This window comes from Mustela nigripes, chromosome 3 (genome assembly GCF_022355385.1).
Source record: "Mustela nigripes isolate SB6536 chromosome 3, MUSNIG.SB6536, whole genome shotgun sequence".
In the NCBI taxonomy this organism is placed as follows: Eukaryota; Metazoa; Chordata; class Mammalia; order Carnivora; family Mustelidae; genus Mustela; species Mustela nigripes.
The window spans coordinates 160,152,104-160,180,039 of NC_081559.1; the positions used below are offsets into that span (position 1 = coordinate 160,152,104).

Consider the following 27,936-nt stretch of genomic DNA (forward strand, 5'->3'; position numbering starts at 1 on the left):
GGTAAATATTAGATTCCTTATATATTGCAGACACTCAGCATTGAAGATGAATAAGGTGTATCCTGTCCTTAAGGAGAATGATCACCAAAGCCATTGGTCACCAATCTAATATGATTGTACTCCATACTGAGATTAAAGTTACTGGGATAGTTGTTTACTACTATTGTTACCATGTTAAAAGCTCACTTAAATTTCCAGGGTAATGTAGGTGGCTCAGTCAGTTGAGTGTCTGACTCTTGATTTTTGGCTCAGTTCATGATCTCAGGGTTGGGAGATTGAACCTCTTGTTCAGATCAGTGCTCAGCTTGGAGTCGGCTTAGGATTCTCTCTCTTTTCCCTCTGTCCCTCCCCTAGCTCATGCTATTGGTCTTTCTCTCAATAAATAAATAAAGTCTTGAAGAAACATTTTCAGGGTAATGTAAAAGTTAGTTATGGTGTAATCCAGATAACATTATGTTTTGGGAAAAGGTCTTGCTTTTTTTTAAAGATTTTTATTTATTTATTTGACAGAGATCACAAGTAGGCAGAGAGATGGGCAGAGAGAGGAGGAAGCAGGCTCCCTGCTGAGCAGAGAGCCCAGTGCAGGGCTCGATCCCAGGACCCTGGGATCATGACCCAAGCTGAAGGCAGAGGCTTTAACCCACTGAGCCACCCAGGCACCCCAGGTCTTTTGCTTTTATGCATATTACTATCTAGTTGTCTTTTGTATTTTGGTTAATTTGAGTAGAGCTCTGTTTAATGGATAAGCCAAATGTTCTAGGAGGTTTGGTGTTGGGCAGAGCAGGAATATTATATGTAGAAAAACTTGTCATTGATATTAAGAATATTGAGTATTTGGGGGCACTTGGGAGACTCAGTTATTTAAGTAGTAGCTGCCTGTGGCTCAGGTCATGAGCCCAGGGTCCTGGGTTTGAGCCCTGAGTCAGGCTCTCCACTCAGTGGGGAACCTGCTTCTCCCTCTCCCTGCCCATCCCCATGCTCTCTCATGTACATGCTCTCTCTCTCAAATAAATAAAATCTCGAAAAATAGAATATTGAATATTTTAAAAAGTAAAGCCTTGGGTTTTGAATATATCATTGTATTTTTGATGCTTCTTTAGTGGCCTGCTCCTTTTTTTTTTTTTTTTAAAGAATTTTTATTTTAGAGAGCTAAAGGGTAGTGGGAGGGTCAGAAGGAAAGGAGAGAGAATCAGACTCTCTGCTGAGCTTGTAGCCTGCCTCAGGAAGTGGTGGGAGGAGGTAGTGGGTGAGGGTTAGGGGCTTGATCCCAAGACCTGAGAGATAATGACCTGAGCTGAAATCAAGAGTCAAATGCTCAACTGACTGAGCCACTAAGGCACCCCTGGCCTGGTCCTTTTTTTAAAAAAATTTATTTGTCAGAGAGAATGCATACACAAGCAGGGGGAACAGCAGGCAGAGGGAGAAGCAGATGCAGGGAGGCTGATACAGTGCTCAATCCAAGGACTTTGGGATCATGACCTGAGCCGAAGGCAGATACTTAACCAACTGAGCCACCCAGGCGTCCCTGGCCTGGTACATTTTTAAATGGTCAGGATTTGGTAGAGAGTTTTAGTTTATATTTGTAGTATTTGGAACTGACTTAAAAATACTGATTTGTCTTAAAGTTTATAGCAGTTCATGTTACTTGGCGTAATTACTCAGACTTTTGAGGAGGTTTACCAAGATTAATTTTCCTATTATGGTGTTAAAATATTACAATAGAGGATTTAAATGTGTATTTCATGTGTGTGGCATTTTAAACCCTAAGTAATTTTCAGTTAAATACTGAAACAAATGCTCAAGTTTTAATTTTATATACCTAAACTTGACTGTATTGACCATATAATAAAATGGTATGTAGCACCTATTTTGTGTAATGAAATTTATTAATTGGGAGAGTTGACATGGATGTGTGAAGAAACCCCACAGGTGGAACTTTCATATGTCTTACCAAATCTTCTTTATTTAACTGGTAAAACCATCCTTTGACTATATATGGCATCATGTAGCTAAGTCATTGCAAAGCATCTGATGTTTGAAACATGAGTAAGTTCATGGAAGTGCCCTATAAGCTATAGAATAATACTTGAGTTTAAGGCCTTTTTACCTCACAAGGATCAGCTATGGCATGTGCTTCAGAGTGATCACAAAGATTATAGTAGTATCAAAATCCTTTGGATTTCTTAGATTTGGTAATTTTCAACCTCAAGAAAATAATTTCTCCAGGATTTGGAGAAATGGTGCTTTCATATGTGGCTGGTGGGTGTATAAAATGGTATCATTTTGGACAGTACTTTTGCAGGACCTAAAATATTTGAAAACAAATTTACCTTATACCCATCTATTCCAATTTTCAGTGTATATCCTATAACAGGGGTCAACAAACTTTTCTTTAAAAGGGCAGAGAGTAAATATTTTAGGCATTGTGGGCCAGGAGGCAAATAGGTACTTAGTTAATAAGAGAATAAATTTCCACAAATTTTGAGTTGATAAAATTAAAAATGTGATAGTCTTTTTTTGTAATTCAGTTTTACTAATGAGAAGAATGGGATTCTTTTTCTTGACATAACATTTCACCTCATTGGGGTTCCTGCTTAGTGTTTCCTATCACCAAACAGATTATAAATGTTCATATGTAAAAATTATTCTTAGTTTGTAGGCAATACAAAAATAGTCATTAAGTGAAATTTGACTTGTGGTTTGCTGACCTCTGCTCCTGAAAAAATTTTGCATATGGAGATAAATACAACTAGAGATCTCTATGTGCTCACATTGATAGCTTTCTACAATGTAATTTTTGGTGGGAATACCAGAAAGCATAATGGTATATATATATAAATGTAATGCTATTTATGTAAATAAAACAAAATGCTAAAGATTATTCACAGATATAAAAGGGTCTATGGAGGTAGATACAACCCAAATTCTTGAGAGTAGGTTTAAGTGGTTTAGGGGTGGTGTGGGGACCAGGGGAACTATTATGAGTGTCATGGTTAAAGTAGACTTTAGATATGTTTTGAGGTTTTCTTTTTTTAAATAATGACTGTTGATAAAATTTACATACCATAAATTCACCTTTTTAGAAGAATAGAAATTAGTAATATTTAGTGTTTTCATAATTAATGCAACTGTCACCTCTATCTAATTTCAGAACATTTTCATCAATCCCAAAAGAAACCCTCTGTCTATTAGCATTCACTCACAATTTAAACTCCTCCCCTCCTATCCCTTATAACCACCAGCCTACTTTCTGTTTCTATGTATTTGCATATTCTGGACATCTCATGTAAATGAAATCATACAACATATGATTTCTTTCACTTGGCATAATATTTTCAAGTTTCATTCATATCCTAGCGTGTATCGGGATTTTATTCCTTTTTTATGGCTGAATAATATTCCATTACATGAATATAGTGTATTTTGTTTATCCATTAATCTATTGATGGGCATTTGTGTTTCAAAATGTCCATTTTGGGGCATCTGGGTAGTTCAGTTGGTTGAGCATCTGACTATTGATTTCAGCTCAGGTAATGATCTCAGGGTCACGGAATCAAGCCCTGCCTCAGCTCCTTGCTCAGCCAAGAGTTGGCTTGGATTCTCTCTCTCCTTCTCCCCGCTGCTAGCATGCACGCATGCTCATATGCATTTTGTCTTTCAAAGAAATAAATTTTTAAAAATGCGCATTTTGGGCTATTAATAATGTAGTTACAAACATTAATGTATGTTTTTTGAGTGATAGCAAGTTTTCATTTCTTTTGGGAATATACCTGAGGGTGGAGTTGTGTGGTCAAATGGTAACTCTATTTTTAACATTTTTGGGAACTACCGAACTTTTTCCCAAAGGGATTGTTAAATTGTTTTCCTGTCTTAATACCATAGAATTTTTTATTTCTTCACATCTTTATTACATTTATTACTGCCTGTCTTTTTGATTTTAGTCATCTCAGTGGTTGTAAGGTGGCAACAGAAAAAAAATAATTTATTTTCTCAGTTAAATTGTTAGTGGAAGAAGAGAAAATATTTAATTTCTCTTCATAAGAAAAATACATACTTAATCAATTTCACTCCATAGTTTCTTTTTGTTTTAGTGGATACATGAACAGAAACTAGATTTAGAGGGTTTAAAGAATGAGTAGACAATGAAAAAAATAACGTAGCATTCTCCAGGCTTCTTTCAAGATACTTGCTTATTGAAAGTGAGAAATGGAATCTTGCTATTGGTTAGAGGAGAGATGATGTTTAGAAAATTTGTTTTTTTCTTTAAGAATAAGTGGAGAATCAAGCATACTTTTTTGGAGAGGGGAAGGAGAAAATGGAGGAAGCAAGGCAGAGTGAAATTATGAGCTAATAGATGAGCTAAATCAAATGAAGCATCATATTGCTGTTCCAGCAATACGGAATTTTGAAGAAATCCTTTATCCTTTTTGGACTTCATTTTTTCCATATGTGAAATGATTTACTTAATCTCTAAGCGATTTTAGCTCTGAAGTTCTAATTTTTAATCTGCTAGATTTGATTCCATGTTTTTCTCTTGAAGGCTTTTCCTTCCCAAAATGTTCATTATTCTGAATGCAGAACTCTCATTTATAATCATTCTTTACTTAGTTTTTGGATGTGCCAGTGTATTACTGTATGTGAATTAACTACTCTTTTTATTTTTTATTTATTTATTTTTATTTTTTTATTTTTTTAAAGATTTTTTATTTATTTGACAGAGAGAGATTACAGTAGGAGAGAGGAAGGGAAGAGATCACAGAGAGAGAGAGGAAGGGAAGCAGGCCCCCTGCTGAGCAGAGAGCCCGATGTGGGACTCGATCCCAGGACCCTGAGATCATGACCTGAGCCGAAGGCAGCGGCTTAACCCACTGAGCCACCCAGGCACCCTTAACTACTCTTTTTAAAACTGTTTTACTTTTTTAATTTTTGTAAAATATGTTTGATATAAAAATTACCATTGGGACAATTTTTTGGTGTATAGTTCAGGGAGAGTAACTACATTCATAATTGTGTAACTGTCGTTACCATCCATCTCCAGAATCTTCTCATCAACCCAAACTGAATCTCTGTTAAAGAATAATTCCCCTCTCTCCACTGTCCCTGGGTAACCACTGTTGTTCACTCTGTCTCTGTGAATTTGATTAGTTTAAGTATCTCAGATTAGTGGAATCACACAGTATATATCCATTTCACTGTTGTATTTTATTAGGTTACTGTCTGTAAGATTCATCCATGTCATAATGTACTGTAAAGCTTGCTTAAAGTTAAGTCTGAATAATACTACATTCTGTGTATATACCACATTTTTTGTTAATCCACTCTTTTATTGATGAACACTTGGGTTGTATCCACATTTTGGGTAATACATATAATGGTAATATAAACATTGTATGCAAATACATGTTAACTTCACTGATATTTTCTGTATATAGCTTGAAATGAAATGCTGAATAACATTGTAACTTTATTTTTTAAAACACAGTATATAATTATGCATAGCAGCTATACTATTTTATATATATGTTTTTTCATCATTTAAATTTTTAAAAAACTTTTGATTTAAATTCCATTTAGTTACCATACAGTAAAATATTAGTTTCAGGTGTACGATAGAGTGATTCAACACTTCATACAACACCCAGTACTCATTACAGCAAGTGTACTTCTTAATCCCCATCACCTATTTTGTTTCACCCATTCCCTCATCCATCTTCCCTCTGATAACATCAGTTTGCTTTCTGTGGTTAAGAGTCTGTTTCTTGGGCGCCTGGGTGGCTCAGTGGGTTAAGCCGCTGCCTTCAGCTCAGGTCATGATCTCAGGGTCCTGGGATTGAGTCCCGCATCGGGCTCTCTGCTCAGCAGGGAACCTGCTTCCTCCTCTCTCTCTGTCTGCCTGCTTCTCTGCCTACTTGTGATGTCTCTCTGTCAAATAAATAAAATAAAAAATCTTAAAAAAAAAAAAGAGTCTATTTATTGGTTTGCCTCTTTTTTTTTCCTTTGGTCATTTGTCTTGTTTCTTAAATTCCACGTATGAATGAAATCATATGGTGTTTCTTTCTCTGACTGACTTACTTTACTTAGCATAATACCCTCTAGGTCCATCCATGTTGTTACAGATGGCAAGAGTTCATTTTTTAATGGATGAGTAATATTCCATTGTATGTGTGTGTATACCACATCTTTAGCCATTCATCAGTGGATGGACGTTTGGGCTATTTCCATAATTTGGCTATTGCAGATAATGCTGCTTTTTAACATCAAGCTGCATGTATACCTTTGAATTCGTATTATTGTATTCTTTGGGTGAACACCTAGTCTTGCAGTTGCTGAATTGTAGTATAGTTCTATTTTCAACTTTTTGAGGAACCTCCATACTGTCTTCCACAGTGGCTGCACCAGGTTCCATTCCCACCAATAGTGCACAAGAGTTCCCCTTTCTCCATATCCTTGCCAGCACCTGTTGTTGTTTTTGTGTGTGTGTGTGTGTTGTTGATTTTAGCCATTCCGACAGGTATGGGGTGATATCTCATTGTGGTTTTGATTTGTATTTCCCTCATGATGAGTGATGTTGAGTGTCTTTTCAGGTGTCTGTTGGCCATCTGTATATCATTTAGTGAAAAATGTATACTTTTGTCTTCTGCCTATTTTTAAATTGGATTATTCATTTTTTGGGTGTTGAGTTGTGTAAGTTATTTTTATATATTTTGGATAGTAACTCTTAATTGGATATGTCATTTGAAAATATCTTCTCCCATTCTGTAGGTTGCCTTTTAGTTTTGTTGATTGTTTCCCTTGCTCTGCAGAGGCTTTTGATTTTGATGGAGTCCCAAAAGTTTATTTACTTTTGCTTTTGTTTCCCTTGCCTCAGGAGATGTATCTAGAAAGAAGTTGCTATGGCTAGTGTCAGGGAAATTATTGTCTGCAGTCTTCTCTTGGATTTTTATGTTTTCAGGTCTTATATTTAGGTCTTGCATCAATTTTGAGTTTATTTATTTATTTTTTGAATTTATTTTTGTGTATAGTTTGAGAAACCGGGCAAGTTTCATTTTTTGCATGTTGCTCTCCAGTTTTTCCAACACGATTTGTTGAATAGACTGTCTTTTTTCCATTGGATATTTCTTCCTGCTTTGTCAAGTATTAATTGACCATATAGTTGTGGGTTCATTTCTGGGTTTTCTGTTCTGTTCCAGTGATCTATGTGTTTGTTTTTACGCAAGCACCATAGTGTTTTTATCCCTACAGCTTTGTAATATAGCTTGAAGTCTGGAATTGTGATGCCTCCAGATTTTCTTTTTCAAGATTGCTTTGGCTATTCAAGATCTTTTCTGGTTCCATACAAATTTTAGTATTATTTATTCCAGATCTGTGAAAAATTATTTTGATGGGAATTGCATTAAGTGTGTAGATTACTTTGGGTAGTATAGACATTTTAACAATATTTGTTTTTCCAAACCAGGGAAATGGAATATTTTTCCTTTTCTTTTGGTCCTATTCAATTCCTTTCATTAGTGTTTTATAGTTTTCAGAGTATGGGTCTTTGACCCTTTTGGTTAGGTTTATTCCTAGGTGCCTTATGGTTTTTGGTGGAGTTGTAAATGGGATTGATCCTTAATTTCTCTTTCTGCTTCTTCATTATTGGTGAAAGAAAAGCCACGTATTTATGGATTAACTTTGTTATGAAGGTAATGTTTTATTTTTTTGTTGGTCCCTTTAAGAAAGGAACATATCTTTAGCATGCTTGTTGTACTCTTATACTGAGTGTCTTATGATGAGAACAGCATAAAAATGATTTATTTTATATCACAATTACTATGTTTCCCTTCTCATTTACAGTTGGTATGTGATTTTTATAGCTTTTGCCTTTCATCATTGCAAATCCTAATTTAGCAAACTAATTTTTATTAAAAACTTACTAGGAGTTTTTTATATTTCTAAATCGACAGTTTTTTTCTACTTATGTTAATTCAAGAATATTGCGAAGTGTTAAGATGCAGATGATATTTTTATTTTGTAATTGGATTTTTCTTTAAAAGGTGGCCCTGCATGTTGAATTGTTCATTTAGTGTGATGTGTAAGTCTTCTTATTCAAGTTGACATTTCTTTCAGCTAAAATTTTTATTGGTAGTTACACTTACTGCTTTATACATTCTTACTGTTCATACTATTAGTTTGCAATGTTCAGTGCTTTTATTCTGTTTATGAATATATGAGCTATCCTTGGTGAAAGCAACTTCAACTCCTGTTGCATTGGTTTCCCTTTTTCTAGGTAAAGTTTTTGTAATTTTTTTTTTTTAAAGATTTTATTTGTTTATTTGACAGAGATCACAAGTAGGCAGAGTGTCAGGTGGAGAGAGAGAAGGGGGAAGCAGGTTCCCTGCTGAGCAGAGAGCCTGATGCAGGGCTAGATCCCAGGACCCTGGGATCATGACCTGAGCTAAAGATAGAGGCTTTAACCCACTGAGCCACCCGGGCACCCCAAGTATTTATAATTTTGATCAAGCGCTGTTGACAAGTTAGTGGGTTATGTAGGTATTATAAATCTGTGTGTATCCTTACTGTAATTTAAAGGAGAGTTGGAAATTGGCTATTTTGAAATTATTTTTGATGTGGTAGATAGGTACTCTTTCATTATAATTTATATTTGCCAGAATTTTCCCTTAGAAACATCTTTGGACAGTATGTAAATTTAGTAAAAGTTTAAAAAATATTACAGAATAAGATACAGTTTCCCCAGAGTCCTTTGCAGTTCTGCAAACATCCAGCAGGGATCTCCTTTACACCCAGTTTCCATCTGAGTAAACTTAATGATAGTGTCTGTGATTATACTGTTGGGACATTTCATAGAATATTAGAAAGTGGCTTGAGAGAGTTCTTAGTTGAACACAGATAATCTAATATAAAATATTACCCTTATTCATACTTTAGGAATATTTAGAGATTGGACATTGGTTTAAAAATGTTTTATCTTAAGTGGTATTAATTATTGTAAACTTCAGAATTCTTTAAATGGGCCTTTAAGAGGAAATAAGAAATCCATGAAATTGCACAGTGCCTGGAAATTCTTGGTATACAGTGTTGCTCGGAACAAGTCTTCAAAGATAGTGTGTGTGAATAACTTAATTTTTAAGGTTGATCATTTAAGTATTAGAATCATTTATTTTTCCTTCTTAATTTTGGATTTCTTGCCACTTGGCTGATTGTAGTACTTACAGGATAGTAGGTGTATCACTTTCATTTTCTTTGATAGTAATTAGGTAAGTATGTTCTTTGAAATGCAGTTTTCTCTAAAAATATGTCATTCTAACTAATGTCTTATTTCCAAAAAAATTATTTTGTTCGCTTAGAACTGACTTTAGAGGGAGTGATTTCAGTTTGATAAATGGTAGGGACATAACAGCTTTGTGAAACCATTTGGAAGTAGTGTAATACTTTTTAAGAAATTAGTCATTAGTTTATAAGTTCATAAATGAAAGTATTTTGTTTTGAAATTTAGTGATTGAAAAATCTTAAACATGTTTCACTGTAGAACTAATCAGTTAATATAAATCCTAGAGATAGGAAGGTCAGTGCTTTATGAACCTAAGGAATAAAAAAAAAATAAAGATAAGTGTTAGGCTTAAGCTACTTCTATATGTTGTTGGGAAACAGTAACTCTATTTTGTATCCCTGTGTGTTAGTGTTTTTTGCTTGAGATGTTTATTTTTCCTCATTGGAAATAATCGGAGCAGAAATATAGTAAGTTCTCTGTAGTGTTTCATATATAATGTGATGTTATATTGGTTCTTCCGATTAAACCAAGTATACTGTTCAGGAATTTCCAGGAATGCTTATAAAAGTTTTGAGTGTGATCTGCTCATTTGAAGTATAAACATACGAAGAATAATTTATGCCATGTACCAAATTTCTGGGGGTGAAAAACCTCAGCCCTACAATTTTCACAAAAGAAAGGGAAAAGATGTAACATTTTAGGGTATATTTGGATATCCTTTTTGTGTGTCCATAATGTAAGTTAGAAGGCAAAATACATTTTTTGATAGTTTTTATTGTAATTACTGTTCTTTTAGACATTAAGTGATATTAACAGCAATTTATTAAAGTTAATTTTTATAATGTGCACAATGCAGGCAGTTTATATTAATAGCAACATGTGCATTGTAGCAGACAAACACTAAATGAGAATTATGTTTAGAAATAAAATGTGAAACAGAGTTAGTAAGAAACAGTGATCTTCCAGGGATGTGAAAGAAATACTATATATTTTAATCTCTTAATTTGGATTTAGTCAGTGTTAAATTGAATAAAAGAAAATGTTGATGTTTGGGAAGTGGAAAAAGACATTGGAACATATTTAGTGTGCAGCTGTTGTAGAGCAAATTGAAACTGACGTATTTCATCCTGTGCTTATTAAAACTTTGTCTCTGTGAACATTTGGATCTTTTCTTTTTGTTTCAGATATTTGGTTTCCAGGCAGGATTGACGTCTTTGGATTGTAGGGGATCTTACTGCTTACCTGTACCGATTATTCCTTCTTTCAGCACTGCTCTTTATGGTAAACTTCTGAAACTACCCACGTGCTGGTAAGTATTATGTTAAAATGTGGTTTATGGTAATTTTCATTTATTATGAAAGGGGGAAAACCCAGTTGTGTCTGTCTTATGCAAGTGTGTTAGTTTTATACAAAACCTTAGAAAAATATCTGAAGTTATACTGTCTTTTACTGAGACACTAAAAGTCTCTTTTTAATGTCTGAAGTGTACTAGATCATAGTATCTTTTGTGGTAGTGTTAAGTGTTGATGGGATACTGTTAATCCATGTTGTAACTATAGTAAACTCTTGCTGCTTCACACTGTGCTAGGAACTGCAAAGGCAAATACCTTATATTTTCCTTTTTGAGAGAGGCTACAAAGATATTAAAAAGTTGCAAATTAATACCAAGGCCCAAGTATTTGTCACTTAAATAACAATTTCATGTGTATTCCTAGCCACTAAGAAAAGCATACCCATAACATAGATTTAGAGTGTTTGATATGTCTGTAGTTGCTGCGTTTTGAAAGAAACTGATTTTAGGCCTTATTTTCATTTGGTTTTTGATTACTTTATTTGGAGGTCCTATTTCCTTAAATTGAAAGAGGTTATAGAAAGAAAGCCAACACTCACCATCCCTTGTTTTTTTTTCTTTTTTTTTTTTTTAGTTGAGAACAAACTTTTAATATATTAAAAACAAAACTGTTGAAGATTAAAATAAGGTTTAAACACATGAAATTAAATTCTTGTGAAATATTTCCATATTTTTAAATTAGGTTACTTTTACTATTTAGAATATATCTTTGCTTTCCCCACCTGATAAGTAAGCTTTTTTTTTTAATAGGATGTATTTTCTATTATTTATAAAAAGCAACAGAAGTTATAGAAAATATTCTTTAAAGTATTTCATTTGTTAAAAATATATTTCTTTAATAATATATAACTTTTAAAATGAAATTTGTATATTAAATGCTCACATCTTCAAAAAATTTTGCCTATTGGTCCAGAAAATTAAGAAATATAGAAGTTGCAGTTTATTAAGTCTTGAAATCAGTTCTTGTATAAAATGAAACCATTATTAAATGATCATTGTTATTTCTCTTGATAAGTTTAATTTTATCCTTAGTCATTCTTATTCCACACATGTTATTTATTATGTTTTATAGACATTCACTTTTTAACATTTTATTTGTCTATACATAGCATGTTGCATTTGAGCCAAATTTTATATTCTGATCTACTAGGAAATACCAGCAGATATGTCCCAGTGGTATGTCAATATCAACTTTAATAAATGTGAGCACTGTTATCTCAGTTATGTGCTGATTTATTTATCTTTCACAACACTGAGATTTTTAGAAATTTACTATAGTGCAATTTACTATGGAAAATACTTGTTTTTTTTTAGAAAATAAGAAGCCAGAATTTTCAAAATTAATAGCCTTTATATGAAAAAATCTGACTATTCAAATAGGTAAGGGTTAGTTTAAAGATGTATAGGGCTTACTTTAAATATTGTCAAATGGGATATAAAATAAGTTTGCTGACATATAAAAGAAAATATTCCATTTAAATACTAAAAGCATGACATCACACAATGCTTGTATTTGGATGTGAATTGCTTTTTTGTATTTAAGACCACTTCTATATTATTTGAATGATACTTTTCTATGCTTTATATGAGTATATTGCTTTGAAATAGTTTCTTTACATTATTTTCCTTAATGACTATAAACTATAATTTGTTCTTAGCAACTCTAAATTGAAAGTAATACATATAAAACTCATTAAATTGAGAAGTGTCTTAAATGAAATGAGTAAGATACCAGATAAAATACATCATGTATTTTATTATTTTATTTTATTAAGTCCCTGAGTTAAATCAAAATCATATGAGAACTAGAATTTTATTTAACTCATGTAGTGAGTGAAAATTATTTTAGTTAGCCACTCTGGTTGTGTCATTAGATGTCCATTCTGTTCCCAATAAGGTATTTACCTTTCTCAAATTATGAAGCTGTTTCATCTGGATTTTTAAAAATCACATTCCAGTTTCTTAAAGGACTTGTATGATGCTATTTATATCTATATCTGTATATTTTTTCAATGATGAGAAGAGTATGTTTACTGTAGGTCATAGCTTTTGAAACACATATATCACATTGAAAAAAATTTTAGTTGGTATGTTTTAGTTAGTGATGGAAATCTAGATTTTATGTAAAACAAAAATAGTTAATACTTCTTGTTTAAAAATGTCAAAATTGATACTAATTTTATATGAAACTTCAAACTAACATTTGTTTTAATTAGTTTGTTAATAAATTTTTAAAAAATGTGGCTTAAGTAACATTGAAAATAAATTATTTTCTCCCATTTGCATGTTCATGTTAATATACTTTAGCCTTAATGAAGAAGCTAATACTAAACTCCAGTTTCTTGGGATTTTTTTTTTTTCAAAATATTTTGGTCATATTTTATCTTTCATTCTGTATTACACACTTTCCAAACATAAAAATATAAGCATTTCAAAACACTTTTGTCTTCATTGCTTTACATCAGGTTAGCTTAATCTTTTAGTCCCTAGAACAGGACTAAAATATGTAAGGTATAATGGGAAAGACACAGTGACAATAATATTTAATGAGAGATCTTGAGCAATTAATTCAAATTTTAATTTTCTTCCTTTTTTAGTAAGGGGATGTTTAAAAGTGGGCAATAAAGTGTTGGTTGAATGGTAATAAAGTATAACTTTGTTATGACTAGTAGGAATAAACCTTGGTGTCCTGTAGACCGTTTTTAAAAAATTTCTACAGTTGTAATGCTTTTAGTTTTCTAGATACATTCTTGGAGTTAACTTTTTTTTTTTCCCAGAACAGAGAAACTATAATAAATATGTCTACTCTATTTCTAAAATTTTAGTTGAAATATTATTTTGTAGAAAAGTGCATATATTATGGTATTTCATAAGTGAATTGGACCTTTAGTAACTACCAGAAAGATTAAGAAACAGAATAACATCATCTCATAAGCCTCTCTTACTTACCCTCTGGCAAGTTTAACCATTATCCTGATTTCTTCTAACATAGATTAGTTTTGTGTGTTCTTGGACTTAAATAGAATTGTCCATAGTCTCCTTTTTGGCTTCTGTCGCTCAATGTGTTTGTGAGATTCATTCATATGGTAGAACGTAGTTTCTAGATTGTTTGCTTTTGTCACTATACAGTATTGTATTACATGAACATCGATCATTTGCACATTCTTAATTTGCAATTTTATTTTGTTTTTATTTATTTTTTTTTAAAGATTTTATTTATTTACTTGAGAGAGAGAGTGCATTCACAAGCAGGGGTGTAGAAGAGGGAGAGGGAGAAGCAGGCTCCCTGCTCAGCAGAGAGCCTGATGTGGGGCTCCATCCCAGGACCCAGGAATCATGACTTACGCTGAAGGCAGACACTTAGAACTGACTCAGCCAACCAGGGGCCCCTTGATCTGCAATTTTAATTGAAAAATAAGTACATAAAGTATGTATTTATTTTTTATTCCTGTGCCATTTTCCCTTTTCCTTAAGCAGCTTCAATTATATTAGAGGACATTAGATGTCATTCATAAATATTTTTTGATTCTCTATATTTTGATAGACATTGTGCTACATGTTGGGATTGGGAAAAGAATATACTAGACTGCAGTGAGGGTAAGAGATTCCCCTGAGCATGACAACTTACATTCTAGTGGGAGAGGACACTAGACACATAAGAAAACGGATGTCTTTAAATGGCAAGATTGAGGCTTAAGAAAAATGCCCTGTTAGTTTAAAGAAAGTAGAAAATTGCCCTGGGATGTCATGGTTGGCTTCATAGAAATGGCCGTAGAATTGGGTTTTATTGGTTGAATTGGGTTTTATTGGTTGAATTGGGTATTGAGGAGGTTGGTTTTGGGATGTGGAGGCTTCCTGTGGGGATAATACTGTCTCACCAAAGTCAGGGTTGCTCTATTGAATCTGTGAACGGATGTCATGGGAGAGGAATTTGAAAGGCTACTTTTGGGCATAGGACTTTTATATGATTAAGGATGTCTGAGTTTAATACGAACACTTAAAAATTAAACCAGGTAATCAAAAACTCATTAACCAAATTTCCTCTTCGTCAGGCTTGTAATTCTACAATTATTCTATAGTCTTAAATTCACGGACTCCTGTAATTGAGGGTTCAAAAATGTGATCTCGTTTATAGAGAGACAATACTTACAATATACTTGGGAAGTTCAGAGAATAATTACTTTGGCTTAGAAAGTCCTGGAGAACATGAAGACAGCAAGTTATAAGCAGGTTATTAAAGAATATGTAGGATTTGAAAGAAAATCCTTTTTAATGAAGCATTAGGTGTTTAGTTTAACAAAGTTTTCATAACAATCCTGTGAGCTGATATTCTTTTATAAAACTAAAATTCAGGGAGGTTACATAAATTGTCCAAAGTCACATAGTGGCTGGGGAAGGATTCTCATGGAAGCTTATCTGATTCTAAAGTCTTTGATCCCTTTTTTACCTGAAGGACTGAAGAGGTACATTATCTTTTGTTAACCATCTTCAAAGGCTCAGTGTGCTTTTTGCCTTGTAGTAAAAGTGGATTTCCATGTATTGTGAGGGTATTTGAGATAGTGCAGCTAATAAAGCTGAACTCTCCTAGTATGTCCTAGTATATAGGTAACAGTATATAGATACTATTTTGATGATCTCACATAATTATAGTTAATAGGGTCATGTGGAATCTTAGGTATTATCCTAAGTTTCTGAGTCTATGACATAGCTTTGATTTATAGCTGTTTATCATGGGTTGAACATTTTATTCAGAGGGTCTCAGCTCCTTTGTGAGGTAACTAGATTCCTTATTGGGCAGCTCTATAGTTCTTTCTTTTACTGAGTTAAAAAATCTGCTTTCATGTTTCTTCTCTTTCCTAATTATTGCTTATATATGTCATGAGTCATTTTATAGCCATAGGAATGTCGGAAAATACATTTATTTACAAGATTGAGGGATCCCTATAAGTACCCATTCCTTATTTAGCACAGTAACAGATGGGTTGGTTTTGATTAAGGAAGTTATTGAGCAGTTCATTTGTTTGAGGAAGATGTTTCTGTGGAATCCATCTTTGAGTTCAGTGTTAATTAGGAAATACAGGATTTGGTGGTGGTAGTGGGCTCATTGTAATTGACATGGTGTCTAAAGGAGAAGTGAGCAGATACTGATCCTTTTGTCTCCCTGAAATGGAAACTGAAACAGCCATTTTCCTGTGCTAGCTCTGAATAACACTAGAATAACTATATTGGAAGCTAGGCCCTTCAAGTCTAAAAAAACACCAGTATTTATTTATCAGCAAATGTAGAGAATAAGTAACCACCCCACAGGCTCAAAAGGAGGTTTGCTCAACTGCCTTGTCCTTTATAATACCACAGTTTGAGAACATAGAGTTGAGTGTTTTTAATGCCCCTGGAGATAGAGCTTTTTAATTTCCTTTTTTCCAGAGCATAGATTATTTTCATCTGTCTGCTTTTGTGATCAACATTTTCTTTAACTGACTGTCTTAACACTAGTAAGACTTAACTGGGATGCTAATTCTCTTATCTCCACTTGAGTGGCAGCAGCCTGATAGTTAGCTTTGGTTCTTACATCTGGAATGTGCTCTCATGGAATGTTTTGAACTGAAAGAAACACTTTAATCATCTCTTAAAATCTTTTCATTTCAAAGATGAAAAAACTGAGTCCCAGAGAGTTCAAATTACCTAACCTAAGAGCACACAGTTAATATCAATGCCCCAATTTGATCATCTTTTTTTAAAAAATCCTCATTTTATTGGTTCAGGCTCCTTCAACTCTATCACACTGCTTAAAAATTATTACTACTATTAATTTTTTTCATGGTAAAAGATGCAAAACATGAGATTTACCATTTTAACTATTAAGTGTATAGTTCATTAAGTATCTTCAGATTGTTGTGCTACTGTCACCCCTGTTGATCTCCGTAAATTTTATATTTTATATCCAATAAACAGTAACTTCCAGTACTCCTTTCTTTGAGCCTCGGATAACTACTGTTCTACTTTGTATGAATTTGACTATTCTGGGTACCTCATGTATGTTAAATCATTCAATACTTGTCCTTTGTGTCTGACTTATTTCACTTAGCACAAGTTTTTAGGATTCATCCATGCTGTAGCATATGATAGATTTTTTTCTTCCCTCCCTCACTTACTCCTTGTTTCCCTCCCCTCCTTCCCTCTCTCTCTCCCTTTTTTTCTTTCCTTCTAAATTGATTCCATTTTAAGATTGAAAAATTCCATTGTATGTATATGCTTTGTTTATTCATTTAACCATCAGTGGCATTTGGCTTGTTTCCACCTTTTAGCTATTGATAATGGTGCTTTGAACATGAGTATACAAATATTTGTTTGAGTACCTGTTTTCAGTTCTTTTGGGTATATACCTAGAGGTGGAATTGCTGAATCATATGGTAATTCTGTGTTTAATTTTATGGGAAACTGCCACTCTGTTTTCCACCGTTGCTGTACCATTATACATTCCTACTAACAATGCACAACAGTTCCAATTTCTCTCTATCTTTATCAACACTTTCTATTTTAGGTTTTTTGATAAAGTCATCCTAAAGAATTTGAAATGGTATTTCTTGATAGTTTTGATTTACATTTCTCTAACAATTAGTGATGTTAAGCATCTTTTCAGTTGCTTATTGATCATTTGTATATCTTCTTTGGGGAATATATATTCAAGTTCTTTTCTCATATTTAAATTGGATTGGTTTTGTTGAGTTGTGTTCCTTATGAATTCTGTGTACTAAATTTTTATTAAATATATGATTTGCAAGTTTTTTTTTTTCAATTCTATCTGGAAACATTGCTTTTTAATGTTAAGATTCTATCTTAATTTATCTCCCAAGCCAGAAGCTTAATTTACATCTTTTATAAATCTTTGGCTTTTTGTTTTAAAAAGTTATTATTTACATTTGACACGGTTTTTCTTGAAAATTGGTATAACTTGAGCAAGTAAAAAGTGATCAAGTCCATATTTGGAATAGCTGTACTTTGGGGAGGAGGGGAAAGATAAATTTGTTAAACTTTAAACAACCCAAAGAATTCTATCTTCACAGTAGTTTTTGCTCTTAACATTTATAGAGATGGCTAACGTAGATAGTTTCTCTGCAGATTGATTTTATACGTTTTTACAGTAAAGAGCTCTCTTTTCTTGATTGTCTTCTCTTAAAAAAATGTTTTAAAGATATTTAACTGTTAATTTCTTTCTTTATTTCTTTTTTTTTTAAAGATTTTTATTTATTTGACAGAGATCACAAGTAGGCAGAGAGGCAGGCAGAGAGAGAGGAGGAAGCAGGTACCCTGCTGAGCAGAGAGCCCGATGTGGGGCTTGATCCCAGGACCCTGGGATCATGACCTGAGCCGAAGGCAGAGGCTTTAACCTACTGAGCCATCCAGGCGTGCCTGTTAATTTCTTAAAAACTTAAATACAGTGCTTGACAGTCTATATGTTATAGACAAGTTTAATAATACTGAATACTGAATAGAAGGAAAATTAAAGTGAATGAAGAGATAAGATTAAATCAAATGAGTTTTCATCTGGTTATTTTATTTAGGATAGGCTTTAGGAGGATGTAGGTTTCAGAACCAGTAGGAAGATTGGGATTTTCATCACTATTTTAAAATGAATCTGTAAACACCTCATGGTTCCCATACATCTGGACTGACATATATGTGTATATGTGTATATATATGTGTTGCATGTGTGTGTGTATATATGTACGTATGTTCTATTTCCAAATTCATATGCATACTGGCTTATCACCTTTTTATTAGCAGTAGTGCTTGTTAATTGGAAAACAGGAGTTTTTTTTTAAAGTGGTTATATTAAGATATTAAGGGAGTCCAAAATTTTTGTGAGCATTATTCACTAAAAAGATACTATCACAGGCCTAGTGCTCACTGTTAATCTGTTTGAAATCTAAGAGAATACTGAAATATAGCTCTTTGAGGTTTTACTAAGTGGTAAATTAATTCAGCCAAAGCACTTAATGTTCTGATTATGAGATTATTTCTCTAATGATAGATGTTAACATTAATTTTAACTGTCTGGTGAAAGAATATATTTTAACAAATCCCAGCAGATAAAACACTGTTCTGTGTATGGTCACATAGTTAGGCATTTCAGGGTAGACTGAGATTTATATCAGTCCAGCATTGTTTGCTTTTTAGCTCTGTCAGACTCTCTTGAAAGGGACATACACTGCTGATGCAGGTTTCTGCTTTAAATGCAGATGAACCAGGGTTTGATTCATTCATCAAAATGAGATTCAAACTCATCAAAATGTGTGAATGACTTCTGAAATTGTATTTCTATATGATGGCTCTATAGTTCTTAAGAATATATGGATCTTTTAAAGAAGCTTAGGGCAGTTGAGAATGAGAAATACAGCAACCTTCATTTGTCTTTGGCTCAATTCTTGTATCTATTTCACATCCAGACTTGAATTTCTACACATTTAGAGATGGGTAAGTATAATCACAATGAAAATACACTGTCCTGATAAATTTCTCCATTATATCATATAGCAGATTTGATTTGGGAAGTACATAGTACAAACTGTTCTCATACCAGCTTTCTCTCTTGATTTGGATAGCTTGTTGAAATAGTTCCCTGTGCCCCCATCCCTCTGCTTTTGTATTGGAATAACTCCCTTTGTAGCAGATTAGCTCCGTTTCCATCAAACTTCTGAAAGCAAGTGACTGGGTCTTATTAGTACTCTCTACTAAGGTGTAATAGTTTTATTTGAGCTGTAACCTCAGGTCAGGCATACAATAATGTGGACCACATGCCGGATGGCTCTGTGCATGATACAACTTCGTCTTCTATCTTATGGGATACTCTGTTGTATGACTTGGGAAATGCTTGCATGGTCTTGTTAACATGACTATCTTTGCATTATTAAGCATTTCCTTGCATATTTCTTAGAACCTTTCTTTGTTTTTCTCATACTTTCTGTTTTTGTCCTCTACTAATTTTTTCATCATTAATGCTTCTTTTGTATCCTTATCTGGATCATTAAAACAGGGAAGGATGATCATAATAGGGTGCATATTTTCTTCAATTTTGTAAACAGTGTTCCCGAGTCAGTTTCAGTTTTTTGTTTTCTAAACTCTAGTGAGTTTCCCCACTGTTTTTCTGCCTTTTTTCACACTTGATAATGTTCTTTGCTCATTCATTCAGGCATGTTTCACAGATAGGAGATCAATGCCCACTATGTGCCAGACACTCTGCATGGCCCTCGAGAAGAAAAAAATTAGCAAGATACCTGCCCTTATGGGGTTAGTTAAGGGAATTTTAAAATGGGGGAAAATTGATTAAAGAAAGAGACAGAGTAGATTGTCTTTTAAATCTAATTGTATAAAATTGTCCTTTTTGTTGTCTTCAGCCTTGAAAGGAGATTTTTACATAGCTTTTTAAAAAAAACTTAATTCCAGTGTAGTTAACATAAAGCATTATATTAGTTTCAAGCATATACATAGTTTTTGATTGCATAATATTTTTAGTCTATGTTTTCTTATTTAATTTTTTTAGTGATTCCAATTTGAACTGAAAACCACTTAGTGATGAAGCAACTACTAATAGGTGCAATACAAGTTTTATAGAGAAATGAATTCGTTAAATTTATCATTGTTTTATTTTCCAGCTTTTTGCAACATTCTACAGTTATTTAATGATTTTGTAGAGTATACTTGGTAATTCTGGACTTCAGCTTTTCCATAAACTTGATTTTTTTTTCAGTACTTATCTTCACATATATTATAATCTCCAGTATTTATGGATGTTAACATATATTAGAGCCTTTGAAGTCTGTTTATAAATATGTATATTTTAAATTTGTATACTTGCATTATACTCTTACTATCCATTATAATGTGCAGTGTGAATAAAACTCAGAAGTATGTAAACTATTTGTAATTAAAAGTTTTTTATTGTAAAGTTTTTAATATGTATAGTCATGAGAAGATAGCTTCTCTTTGATTGTAAATTATTGAGATTAATTTTGGGAGGAGCACTCAAAATGTATCATAACTTTGTAATCAAATCTCATTCTGATAATTTTTATATTCACTGAGAAATAGTTATATCTAACTTGCATATAATTTATATATTAAGAGCTCATGAACAGAATTGTTTTTTCAACCTATGTAAGCAAGTAGTATGTGAGAAATTGATGGGGAAGTTTTAATACCAAATTTATAATAATAGCATAGATGTGTCAGGAATAGTACTAAGAGTTTTCTATGCATTATCTCATTTAATCTTCATAACAACATGACGGAGATACTATTTTATTCATTTTATATATATCTTTGTCTTATTAATCCTTATACATACAGTAAATAGTAAAATTGGCATTCACTTTTAGATCTGAGTCAAGACCCCAAATTAGCAAGCCCTGCTACCATTGATGAGGAGTATGTGGCAAGTTGGCATTACGTTTTTATCCTAAGGCATCTTTCCATAGGAATAGCTTTGCTAACTTACAATTTTTTAATAAACAGCTTTATTGAGTACTTTTTTAAAAAAAGATTTGTTTATTTATTAAACAGAGATCACAAGTAGGCAGAGAGGCAGGCAGAGAGAGAGGAGGAAGCAGGCTCCCTGCTGAGCAGAGAGCTTGATGCCGGGGCTTGATCCCAAGACCCTGAGATCATGACCTGAGCCGAAGGCAGAGGCTTTAACCCACTAAGCCACCTAGGTGGCCTATTGAGTACTTTATATAGCATAAAATTCACCCATTTCAGGTATGTAATTCAGTGATTTCTAGCACCTTAACTGAGTTATGTAATTGTTACTGTAAATCAGTTTTAGAATGTTTTCACCCTCCCAGTGAGATTTCTCAAGCCTGTTTATAATTATTCTCATCTCTGGCCCCAGGTAACCACTTTCTTCATAAAGTATCTTTTATGGCATATGAATGGAATCATGCAATATGTGGTATCTTGTGTCTGTCTTCTTTCACTTAGATAATGTTTTTGAGGTTATCTTTGACATAGCATGTATTAGTAGCTAACTTGTTTTTTATTTTCTACATCTGTCTGTGGCTTTCCTTAACTGAGTAAAATGTATTCAGTCTTGCATATAATTATCCATACTCTCAAGAGTATGCAAGACTCTCAGAGTCTTGCAAATAATTATCCATACTCAGAGATGTTTAAATTCCAGAGTTGATTAAGGGGTTTTCAAACTGTGTTATTGTTGCTGATGTAACTGTGACTTGGGATTTTCTGAGAATGTACTTTTCTGTCATTAGCCATTTCAAACCGTTTTGTTTTGTTTTAAAGATTTTACTTATTTCTTAGAGAGAGAAAGGATGAGCAGGGGAGGGGGCAAATGGAGAGGGGGAAGCAGGCTCCCCACTGAGCAGGGAGCCAGATATGGGACTTGATCCCAGGGCCCTCGGATTATGACCTGAGCTGAATGCAGATACTTAACTGACTGAGCCACCCAGGCTCTAGATACCCTAGATATCAGTTGTTTAGTCTCATCATGTTCTTAACTTTTTTGGGGAGGAATAATATTTGAAGGTGAAAACTTAATTTTTCATACTTATTTCTCAAAATATTCTTATATTTGTAGAATCCCTGTGAGTAAGGAAAAAAATTGGAAAACATTTAGAGGTCTGGCTACACCTGAAAATACTGTATGACTATAGCAAACTTTCATAGTACTTTAGAGTCGTGTAGAGATTGGTTTATAAAGTTCTCTATAATGGATTATTATATGAATTATACCCCTGTTTTCATTAACTTAGTTCTCATTTTAAAACCAGAGTATAATTTAAATATAGCAAAGTTTAGCAATTTTATGCATACAGATATGTATAGTCAGGTAGCCACCAAAGTTCTTTCTTGTCTCTTTGCAGTCAGTCCCTTTCTCTCTCCCTAGAGTGAATCAAATTTTTGGGGAGGACTGTTGGCTCATATTAAGGAGTGATGCCTGTTTTGATTTAGGGGATGACTGATTAGCTTGTTAGCTGGGAAACCCCACTGTTCCTTGCTTTGTTGTTCCATTCTTCACCCAAACCCATCAGACAACTGATTTCACTAGGGCTTCTGGGATTTCTCTAGCACACAGCTGCCGAAGAATGAGGCTCATAGCATTTTCAGTTGCATAATAAAAGATTTTCTACATAGATTTCATACATTCATAAATGAAAACATTCATAATTAATGAAGTCTAGACTCACTTCTATTCTCTATTTCTTAATTCCCCAAAAGAGCCATAAATATAATATGTATGGATTTATACAATGAAACTACTCTTCCTGATATGAACACACTGGTAGTTCGGACTTACTAAAAATAAGTTTTTACACATTCACATATTTTCATTTCATTGAGTGTCTTTCACTTAGGTTTTTAAAAAGCATAGTTTAAAGAGAACAATGAAAATAGAAAAAGGGAGGGGCACCTGGGTGGCTCAGTCAGTTAAGCATCTGCCTTCAGCTCAAGTCATGAACCCAGGTCCTGGGATCAATCCCAGTGTGGGGCTCCCTGCTCAATAGCCAAGTCTGCTTCTCCCTTTGCTCCTTACCCAACCCCTCCTCCTTGCTCATGTATGCTCTCTTTCTCTCAGATAAATAAAATCTTAAAGAAAAAAATAGAAAAAGATGTAATTTTAACATGGGAGATATTATAGGACTCTATTTTAAGTGACAACAAGCATAGTCTAATTCTTTAACAAGATTTAAACTTTTAAAAAACTTATTTTACTATTGTCCTGTGTATTTTAATTTGATTAATTTACAGCCTTGTATTTGTATCAAAATGAAAATTTGACCTAAATTGCATTTGCATGAATTACCAGTTTGTTCATATCAGAAAGAGTAGTTTCATTGTATAAATCCATATATATTATATTTATGGTTCTTTTGGGGAGTTGAGAAATAGAAGTGAATCTAGACTTTAATTAGGAATGTTTTCCCCCAAATATGTCATTGATTTTTCTGTAAATTTGTCTTGAGTGATTTTAAATAACTTACTTAAAAATTTAAAAAATGCCTCTTAAGTAATCTTTATATGAGGAATAGTCCAGAATCTTAAATCTAATAAAATAACATGATTGGTTCTGAGCATGTTTTCATCAGATGTCTTGTTTGTCTCTTTCTTAGTACTAACTTTTAAGTCTCTGCTTATACTGTTTTGGGATTTAGTTTGGTTAATTTCAACTCTTGGAAATATTTTAGCTACAGTTTTCAATTATGAAATTATAAAGCCTGTCATTACTAATGATTTTATATTTTGCTAATAAAGTAGATTTACTTATTTAGAATATTAATGTATTATTGTTATTTAAAAATTCCCTTGAAAGAACAATTTTTATATTAACTCCTCCCAATTTTTATTTTTTGTCATGTTTTGGTTCTGATTTTGTAATGTGTTTAAATGACCTGTCAAAAAATACCTGCTTTTATAGTTCTTGAGTGTATGTGTGTGTGTGGGGGGGGAGGTTAAAAAGACATGAAAAACACCACTATAGGTAAATAACATCTGTCTTTATATCAGTTTTCCCTTTGAAATTTTTTTAAGTGAATGCATGAAGAGCATGCAACACATGTTAACAACCAGAGAGTGTTGGTCCAATGAGAACAGAAGGTTTTCTTTGATTTTCCTGTCGGAAAACTTGATATTTTCCACATGCAATTTTATGATCAGTTGGGTGTGAAGTTGTATAGGCAAACACAATTTGTCTCTTGTTAAAAGTTTTAAACTTAGAGGTATCCAAATGAACATTTATAATTCATTCTTAGATTATTGACTTTAAATTTGATTTTTGGGATATTGGAGAATATTATTGTAAGACGTACATCTTTTTCTATGAGAAGAATTATGCTAGGTATTCCCCAGTATTTGGTTTTGTCTATGTACAACAGCAGGAGAATATTATCTTGTGACAGCATTTTATTCTAGTGACAGTATCTTTGAAATACGTCTGTGTTTCATTATTTTTGGGAACTGAAACTTAAGAGTATATTCAAAAGAATTCTAAGTTATTAGTATATTAAAAGGGAAATGGTTTGGTTTGAAATCACTCAGTTTAGTGTAAGGTTTTTTTTAATCAGTGTCTCTAAATTTCTTAACTGTGTTTAATTTAATCTCTTTTTAATACATTAATTTGAAATTTAAGAACAAATAATCATTGGAGATCCCCAAACCCGAAGGATTGTATAGTGCATACTTAGTGGCAGAAGATAATCTCTAAGAATAGCATCATAATGCTCTTGTATAGCATTTGTACTTCACTAATTCCACTACATACAGGGATTTATTTGAACCTCACAATGGAGAAGTCATCCGTTTTTTATTTTAAAGATGTGGAAATGAAGAATAAGGGAAGGTGATATGGTGGATCTAGAAAGATAAGTCACCGATTCTAGACATCTTTTAATTAGTTTGTGATGGAACCGTCAATAGCATGTTGGTAACTATTAGCAAGTTTTCAATAATAACTTTGTATTCTTTATTATGATTTATAACTTTAAAAAATATTGCCAGTTTCCTAGATGAATCTGTTAATACTTAGCTTTTTTCATCTGATTAATGACTCATTTATTTGTTTTAAAAATAATATTTTGGCACCTATCATGTGAAAACTTGTGTTGTAGGCCCTGGAGTCCCATTATGAATAAGATGCAGTCTTTGCTTTTTCTTTCTTGATTACCTAAGTATTTAGAGAGATGTTCTTTTCTTTTCTTTTATTTTTTAAGGTTTCAAGTTCTAAAAAAAAGTTCTAGTCAGTTAATATATGGGGTAATATTGGTTTCAGTAGTAGAATTTAGTGATTCATCACTTATGTACAATACGCAGTGCTCATCACAAGTGTCCCCCTTATCATCCATCCCCCATGTAGCTCATTCCCCTGCCCACCTCCCCTCTAGCTACCCTCAGTTTGTTCTCTATGGTTGAGAGCCTCTTTTATGGTTTGTCTCCCTCTCTCTTATTTTTTCTTTCCCCTATGTTCATCTGTTTTTTTTTTCTCTTAAATTCTACATATGAGTGAAATCATATGGTATTTGTCTTTATCTGACTGATATATTTCACTTAGCATAATATTGTTTAGCTAAATTGACTTCATTGCAAATGGCAAGATTCCATTCTTGTTGATGGCTGAGTAATATTGCATTGTGTATGCATACCACATCTTCTTTATTCATTCCTCAGTTGATGGACATTTGGGCACTTTCCATAGTTTGGGTCTTGTTGATACTGCTGCTATAAACATCGGGGTGCATGTGCCCCTTTGTAACAGTATTTTTGTATCCTTTGGGTAAATACCTAGTAGTGCAATTGCTGGGTTGTGGGGTTGTTCTCTTTTTAACTTTTTGAGGACCCTCCGTACTGTTTTCCAGATTGCCTGCACCAGTTTGTATCCCACCAACGGTACAAGAGGGTTCCCCTTTCTCTGCATCTTTGTCAACGTCTGTTGTTTCCTGTGTTGTTAACTTTAACCATTCTGGCAAGTGTGAGGTGATACCTCATTATACTTTTGATTCATATTTCCCTGATGATGAGTGATGTTGAGTATCTTTTCATGGGTCTTAATCACCAGCTAACTTTTATATCTGCAGCCAGGTTTCTTTGATTGACTTGTTTTTGAAAGATAATTCTAATTATGTCCTTCTCCAGCCTAAAATACTTTGCTTCTCACAGCTTTTACAGTGAAGATTAAAATCTTTAAAACATTCTGCAATACCCTCAGTGATCTAGCCCTTGCTTAGTTATCTGTGTTGATCTGAATGTCCTCTTTAGCCCCTTCCACCTTTTGCCTTCTTCAGTTTCTTTTTTCACCAGGTCTTTTACCATATTGTTTTACTAGTCAATAGCCTAAATGACTTTTACTTACCCTATAGGTATTGGAAACTGACACTTTTCTCTGACTAGGTTACATCCCCCTAATATATTCCTTCATTGGATATCTGTTCTGTTTTTCACTGCACTTTTCATGGAAGTGATTTTACACTGGTTCGCGTGATTATTTAACAGCTTTCCTTTCTTTTTACTTAACCTCCATATGGACCATCTTTTTCTATAGAGGACATTTCTCTTTCAAACCTTGACTCTATTGTAGACAAAAATAAAAACTTATTGACATACAGCTGGTAATTTCTATAGTGATTTCATTTTTTTTTTTTTTTGGTTGTCTGATTGATGAGGTTTTAGATTATGTTTTTGACAACTAAGTCTGTCTCCTGTTTACTTACATAATATGTGTAAAATGTGCTCTTGGTCAAAGGAAAAAAAAAGTGACTTTAATTACTGAACTTGACTAAAGTTTTAGTGATTTTTCTACTCAGAATTCTTAAGGTTGTGTTTGAATGTTACTACATACATAAAGTATATTCTATAAACACACTTCCCTTCTCTTTTTTCTTGAGTAGACATTTTTACTTAAGTAGGTGAATTGTTTATATTGAATAACTTGTATAGGAGATGATGAGAAAATGAAGGGACAACATTTTGTTCCTTTTGTATTTTGTTTGCTACTGTCCATAGTTCATTGTACAATATTGGACATTGTATATTATAATAATCAGAAATTGATTTTTATCTTAGTGTTAACTTTTTCTTTTTCTTTTATTTAATATTTAAATTGAAGTAGTATTTTAGAAATTTGAAAAATGCTGAACTTTTCAAATCTAAATATAACAAGATATAATTTGCATTTTATAGTTATTTGCAAATGCTACAATCATTGTGGTTAAAAAATGTACTGGTAAGAATGTTGTGAAAGGGATATTCTTACACAGTGCTGATGAATGTGAAACGGGATTCAAACTATTATGAAGTATGCATAAGATCACTGTGGAACTGTGTGTATTACTGTAGAAAGAACTTAATCTCTGAGAATGTAATTTAGTTAAAAAAAGCAGACTATAGACACTCCCCCCACAGAAACATACATACATAAGCACACACATCCATTAAAATTTTAAGTATATATGAATGCATAAAATCAAAAGAGGTCTATAGTTGTGTATGCTAAACTTATAATAAGTAGTTATGTATCAGGGTGGAGTGGAATTAGAAGGAAAGAGGAACTTTAACCTTTCATTTTATCTACTATTTAATTTAAAACATTTTTTTCCCCTTTTTATTGAGTACTGATGTATTGTGTAAGGTATATAGAACTAAATACAAATTTCTAAGCTTTTTAAACTGCTTTATTTTGAAGTTAAGTTGGTGAAGTTTTGTACTCATTTTGTTTTGGAAAAAGTGATCTAATTTTATTTTACTGTACAGGATATGAGTAATAACAAAAATACATTTTTGGAACCAATTTGTAGGTTCAAACTCTGCATTTGGG

At 33.0% G+C, this 27,936-nt stretch overlaps 1 protein-coding gene across 3 annotated transcripts in view; it reads left to right on the forward strand.

Annotated features, from left to right (window-relative positions):
- The window catches only part of VPS13B (vacuolar protein sorting 13 homolog B), a 756,179-nt gene that overhangs the window by 109,774 nt on the left and 618,469 nt on the right, over nucleotides 1-27,936 (forward strand). For all 3 annotated transcript variants that reach the window (XM_059394925.1, XM_059394927.1, XM_059394926.1), the window contains exon 16: nucleotides 10,453-10,577. In XM_059394925.1, the coding sequence (XP_059250908.1) occupies nucleotides 10,453-10,577 (125 nt within the window). The remainder of the gene's footprint in view (nucleotides 1-10,452; nucleotides 10,578-27,936) is intronic.